The sequence below is a fragment of the Oikopleura dioica genome, chromosome 2 (assembly GCF_907165135.1).
Source record: "Oikopleura dioica chromosome 2, OKI2018_I68_1.0, whole genome shotgun sequence".
In the NCBI taxonomy this organism is placed as follows: domain Eukaryota; kingdom Metazoa; phylum Chordata; class Appendicularia; order Copelata; family Oikopleuridae; genus Oikopleura; species Oikopleura dioica.
The window spans coordinates 5,646,620-5,653,042 of record NC_137292.1 but is presented as its reverse complement, the minus strand read 5'-3'; the positions used below and the strand labels follow the sequence as shown (position 1 = coordinate 5,653,042).

General features: G+C 40.7%; 1 protein-coding gene across 1 annotated transcript; it reads left to right on the top strand.

Moving 5' to 3' along the window:
- Nucleotides 1–3,398: 3,398 nt before the first annotated feature.
- Nucleotides 3,399–5,859, top strand: LOC145697348 (uncharacterized). Its single transcript, XM_081774539.1, has 6 exons — nt 3,399–3,521; nt 3,566–3,652; nt 3,763–4,446; nt 4,878–5,023; nt 5,074–5,199; nt 5,328–5,859. Exons 1-6 carry the CDS (start codon nt 3,446–3,448, stop codon nt 5,757–5,759), a joined length of 1,551 nt encoding a protein of 516 aa, XP_081630665.1. The 5' UTR covers nt 3,399–3,445; the 3' UTR covers nt 5,760–5,859.
- Nucleotides 5,860–6,423: the final 564 nt, after the last annotated feature.

Sequence of the window (6,423 nt, the reverse complement as noted above, 5' to 3'; positions counted from 1 at the left end):
GGCTTCAATTAGTTCCGATTGTTTTGAACACAATCCGACGAAGAGCGGACATGAAACGCAAACTCAACGGAAGGAAGAATCCGCCATTGCGCGTGCCTGCTTTGTCCCGACTCGCGACCCGTGTTTTTGGTAAAGAAGGCATGTCAAGACGGAGATATTAATCGGCAAATAACTTTTCCTTTTGTTTTTCTTTGAAAAATATAATTGAACGAAATTTCATCAAGACAAAATATGAAAGATCTTGAGCTCAAAAATCTGTGTAAAAACCTGAGTCAGGGTTTTCAGACAGGGTCTCACCATTGGCTTGAAGCCACCTGAAAATATTTTGACAAAAGGTTTTCTAAGCAGATTTTCGAGCCAAGAAAGAAAGCTTGATTCCTTTTTGTATTTTCGAAAATCAAGGTCATTTTCCCCTCCCCAAAGTTTTGCTAATTCAGAATTAATTATCATTTGCGTGATCAAAGAGCAGATAAGTGTCGCCTTCAAACGATTTCCGTTTCACCCTTCAACTCCCATATTCCATGATTAGGCACTCGCACTTCAAAACTCGACCGGAAGCTCGGCCGACCGGAAATCTAATATTCAAAAAATATCTTCTAAAAATCAAGAAAAAGAGCTCAAGTTGGTGAATTCCAAAGTAAGAATCGAATCAAAAATATCATCGAGCTTAGAATTTTCGTCAAAATAAACCATCGAAAAGTCGAGGTTTGCGACTGTTAGACTGTCTGCCAGACAGCTGAGATCGGCAGCCTGTTTAGAAAACCTGAGTCAGGGTCTGAAATCGATTTTATGAAAGGCGGCTTTTTAAGACCCTGACTCAGGATTTAAAGACAGGTTGCCGATCCCATATTTGTCTGCCAGACAGAGACGATGTCTTGCAGACAGAGGCGCAAACAGAAGCTTTGGTTCTTTGAATTTGTAGATTACGGGTTTATTAATGAGCGAGTAGCCACGCGCTGCTCTTATCGCAAATCAACAATAGTTTATTGAGTTTGTTCTTTTTAGAGAAATTCGACTGTTTTGTTTACTTCGTTTTTTGTATATTTTTGGCGATAAGGGAGTCCGAAGCTGAGCACGAGCCGGAGTAGCAATGGGTGTTGGTTTCTCCACTCGAGCGCGAAATTGAATAGTGTGACCTCGCTCGCCCAGGCCAGGAAATTGTTTGCGAGGGGATTTCCGGAATAGAACTTGTCTGATTTGTTATCCCTGCTCACGTGACAAACAGCCGGATAGAGGTTGAGAAAAGCGCGAGAGCATTTTTTTTGAAGTATTCTGTAGAGAGGCATCTTTCTCTGACTCTGCTGCGATTAATCTTCGTTTAATTACAGGCTGTAATTTACAGCCATCTTTGAACTCAATTTAAACTTCATAGTATGTTGAACTTTATCCCCTTTCCCTGTATTTCCTTTCAGAAACATGTGAGGCGAAATCGAAGATCGTAATTCGTGAAGCAATTCTACTGATTACAGTACATTGACGTCTTTTTGCTGCAACGTCAGTATTATTTCAATTTAACAAGTCTATGGCCCTCACGCGCCGTATCACTTTCCGAAATCGAAGTCGAAATTTGACGTCGCCAGTTCAACCGTTTCAGCTTTCTTCTGATTTTACAAAGAGACCATGAGGCTATCTGAACTCAAGATCTCGACGTCAATTGCGCAGCTTACATTACAAGCTCGGAAGGAGGAGTTACAGGCAATTACAGGGGTCTGGTTACGTAAGGGACCAATGAAGAGGAAGTTTAAGGTTCTGGGTTGGGGATAATCGAGGGTATTATTTCGGGTCATATGTTTTGAAGCGTTTATAGACTGGAGATCTGATAGCTGATGGATGCTTACTGTATTAATTTTCAAAAAGAATGAAACCTTTTTTCTTCATGTTTCTTTTTAAAATCGGGTGCCCTTTTTCGTCCTCAAAGTTTTTGAATGTGTCCCCTCGTTTATCGGTTTGAAAAAGCCCCTTTTTTATTTGAAACGGATTATATAATATAATTTATATTCGGTCATTCAAGAGTAAGGCTACGTGACCAAAAGACGAACAAGGGGGCCCATACAGAAAGATAGAGAGTAAACAAATGTACGTTTAAAAATTTTCTTATGATTCACATAAAAATAAATTAAGGGAGTCAGCCCGAAAACCCTTCAAGAGCGACCTTTCCAAATATTTGTTGATATAAATTTCCAAGTCCATATTGATCTGTATTCGATTTCATTTCACTCCTCCTCAAAATTACATAAAACTCGGCCCGGCCAAGATACTTCCTCATTTATTATATATAATTTAATTACTTGCCCTCTCAATTTTTTATCTCCGCCGCTCCTTATCTCATCTCGAGTATCCGAGTTCTATCTTTTTTATTTCAATAATTCAAGTCGCGTGTTTTCCAAATTTTATGGCCCCAATTTGGCTTCTTCGCGAAATTGGCGAATTTCCGTGGGAACAAAACGAATAGCAATTTGTTTGATTCTAGAGCGTGATTTCAGAACGGCGCACCTGTGGAACATAAAATGACTTATCGGCCCTTATCAGCGCCGAAAAAAGTTCATTGTCGATAAGTACCGCGAATTTCGGCGACCAAAAAATGTTCAAAGAAGATTTTGAAGATCGAAAAATAAGCTTCAATTTGTCATTTTTATATTTTTTATTTTTCTTTCTGTAAAATTGCTGGGAGAAGAAATTCAAGGTTGACTGAAAAATAAGCAAGAAAAACATAAGGTGCAAAAGTCGTGTAATTGAGGCAAATGTACATGAGGATGGGAAGGAGGCCAACCACGATGAGTTCCACTTCGATAAGCCAAGTCCATCCGGCAGCGGTAAGCGAGTTTTTACGGCCTAATTGGGCAATTCCGAGAAATATACATGTTTACAGCTCAAGATCTGGCATATATGATGTTTTATACTTGTCAAAATAATAAGACATCAATTTTCTTTATGCAATACTTTTTGAACAAGACCTGAGTCAAGACATAAAATTGCAATGATGAAAAGCCGCGTAGCGGCTTCTTTATAATCCAAGCCGCGAAACCGCTTCCCTCAAGCTTCAAAAAAGATTGAATATATTGAGGAGATGAAAGTTTTTTTAAACTCCCGACTCAGGTTTTCAACTCAGGCTTCAGAACCAAGGCCTCAAAAGTTAAGTTGAATTTAAGAACAGGGATCGCAATTATCATTTTGTCAACTTTATCCTTTGTTTAATGATGACAAGCTAGAATAAATTTTTGCATATTGCAGGAGCATAAAATCTTTTTTTCCCAAACTCTGATTCGCCCTTTTTTCTTCTTTTTCGCCGCTCGTGCCAGAGGTGGCGCTCCACGTCGTTCGATTTCACCTCCGATACGCCATCTTTCGAAGCTTTTTAATAAAACGAGCGTCGATTCCATCCATTCAGAAACAGAACTTATCAAGATAATTGATAAACGATCGAGAAACAGCAAAAAACAACAAGATGACAGATTCTGTATCTTACGAGCAGAATTTCAATCAACGCGCTTACCAGAGCAACTACAGTTACAACAGTATAAGTACGGTTTTTCGGAATGCTTCAAATTTTCAATAGCCAATTCAGATAGCGCCTGGCAAGCTGGATACAAGCAAGAGAGGGATGCAAACTCGCTCGATTCAAGTGGATTTTATCAGACTCACCATGACTCAGGTAATTTTTGATAGCAAAACTTTGGTTTTTTTCCTAAATTCTTGATTTCAAGGGTCGTTTTATGACCAAAATAGTCTTTTTTTCTGATCAAAATCAAACTCCCTTTTCAGGAATTTCCTTCACTGCCGACGTCTCCCTGAATTCTCCGATTTCCGACAAATCTCAATCTCAACTCCCCAAAGCTCAGTCTTCCCCTACGAAGCAGCATCTCTCCATCTCAAATTCCCAGCAGCCAGCTCCTGTACGAAATACTTCCCCAACTGGTCCAGTCTCTCCTCAACTCAACAATACAAACTATCTCCCTTCGCAACTCCCCGTCCAAGCATCGTCTTCTCCTCAAAGCAGCCCAAAGCCGCTGCAGATTCAAAATCAGCGCGAAGGACCTTCAACATCTTCTCCCGTCGCTCAGACGATCCCCTCCGCCTTCAAATCCGAGCCGAACGGAAGCCAACCGACTCTTCAGCCGACTCAGACGGCGAATCACCCGCTCCCCGTCAGCCCGATTCAGCCGCATCATACAGTCATCCCTTCTCCCGCCCCTCTTTCCTACAACGAATATCTTTCCTCTCAGCACTTCTACCCGCATCCTCAAAATCATCTCGAAAATCCCTCCTTCGCGCCAAATGCCCAAAATCTCGGAAACAGCGGATACGGCGCGCAAAACTCTGGATATCTCTTTTCAAATTCTGGACAGAACTTTGAACATGCTCTTTCGGAACCAGACGTGGCAAAAATCGAACCAAGGGATCTACCATTCGAACCTGAGCCAAAAAGAAGAAAAAGTGATCCATCAGGTACAGATTTCATTTTTTTCAAAGACAAGCCATTTTTCCCATATACACCCATAAATCTCACTTAATTTAAATTTCCGTTTCAACCTCTTTTACGATACTGGCTTTGCAGCATCGTTTTTGTTAAAGCCGCTCCGCTATTTTCATTGAGAACTTCCTGAATCCTGACTCAGATTTCTTCACAGGCTGCTTAAAAGCTTCTGGCTCTTTAGAGACTTTTTAAAATTCTGAAAAGCGATACTTCCATTATCGACCATTTCCATTTCCTATCCAGATCTCGCACGCCGGAAACGGTTTATTCCCGAGTGCCAAACACTTTTGACAAATTGGCGCTCAATTGGGCTTGAAAAACGGGCAAATTTACAAACTCGCAAAGTTTGCAACCTTCTGCATCCAAGCTCATCCATCCCTTCTTTTCTAACTTTGGTTTTCAGGACAAAGGGAATGTGCAAACTGCGCGGCGACTACGACTCCATTGTGGCGAAGGGACAAGTGCGGAAACTATTTGTGCAACGCTTGCGGCCTCTACTACAAAGTAAACGGCCATAATCGGCCCTTGATCAAGCCCAAAAAGCGCGTGGTAAGTTCTTTCACCCTTTCACTTTCAAAAATAATAATTTGCATTTCCAGGCTCCGAATAAAAGGGTGGGCACGATTTGCGTCAACTGTAAAACCAATCAAACGACTCTTTGGAGACGATCCTTGAAGGGCGAGCCTGTCTGCAATGCTTGTGGACTGTATGAAAAACTTCACGGGGTAAGTCTCAAAATTATAATAAAAAGAATGATTTCAGGACATGATTTTGTCGTAGTTCCCTTTTTTATATAAATCAAAGAGGATCTTATATTTTGCTCATCCTTCAAAAATTTCAAAATAAAATTAAGGTGCCTCGTCCAAAAACAATGAAAAAGGACGGAATCCAAACTCGCAACCGAAAACTCTCCGCTCTTCCGAATCGCCGAAAACGCCCTAATGACCCTAGAACCGCGATCAACCCCTATTCCCATCCTCATTTCCCAGCGACCGGAAATTTTCCCGAAGCAGCTCATCTTCCCCAGCAAGTCGAGACGCCCCAGATTCCTCTTTTTCCGCCGCAGCCGCAGCTGAACCTGACAAAAGACGCTTCAAACGCCCCCTCAACAAGCAGCTACCCTCACGACCTGCAAGCAATGGCCAACTCGATGTTTCCAATGTCGATGAATCCCATGGCTCTTTTCTCGAATCCCAACCCAGCGGCTTACGCGGCTCAAACAGCAGCTGGGCAAAATCCATTCCTTCATGGCTTTCCTTCTATTTTTCAACCTGCCTTTCAGTGAAAAGAATTTTTACTGAAAATTATTTTTTAAATTGCTTTTTTTGAATAGAAAATTATCTGTTTCTGTTTATTTAATTTGTAAATTTGAATAAAAAATAAAAATCATAACAATTTTATTTGAAGCTATCAGTTTTGACATCATTTTCTCTACTTTTTGAAGGATCTTAAAGTTCTCTAGCAGAAAAATGATAAATGACTACGAGCGGGTGAGTGCTCACTGTCCGCATCTCAAATAAAACTCGACAAATTTAGTGAATTGAAGCCAGATTTCTATGTTTGGCTTTGAGTTTGACACGGTAGTCTAGCTCGGCCTCTCGGGCAAATTCTACACCGACACCCACGCTTTTAGTTTTCCTTTATTAAATTTTGTTTTATGTCGCGTAAATGGCGGTATTCTGAAGAATCAGCATGTCCTCAGAGCGATAAAAACCACGAAATGATTCACTGGGTTTTATTTCATTGAAAATAAAGAAGAGAGAGAAAATAATAGAGAAGGGCGCTAGAAGAGAGATACAAACAGCAATCAATTGATAGAAAAAAAGAGAAGAAGGAGAGAAAGATGAAGGAAAAATGGAATTTATTGGGAGATATTCTTAGAGGAAGCCTTGAGAAATCAGCAGAGAATTGCGCAAAGGATCGGTTTAATTGACCTTGCTTTAAAAATT

What these genes read in the sequence shown, in the direction of transcription:
- LOC145697348 (XM_081774539.1), top strand. Translation starts at nt 3,446, where the DNA reads ATGACAGATTCTGTATCTTACGAGCAGAATTTCAATCAACGCGCTTAC. An exon ending in CTACAGTTACAACAGTATAA is followed by an intron (nt 3,522 to 3,565) that starts GTACGGTTTTTC and finishes TAGCCAATTCAG; the next exon opens with ATAGCGCCTGGCAAGCTGGA. An exon ending in TGTATGAAAAACTTCACGGG is followed by an intron (nt 5,200 to 5,327) that starts GTAAGTCTCAAA and finishes AATAAAATTAAG; the next exon opens with GTGCCTCGTCCAAAAACAAT.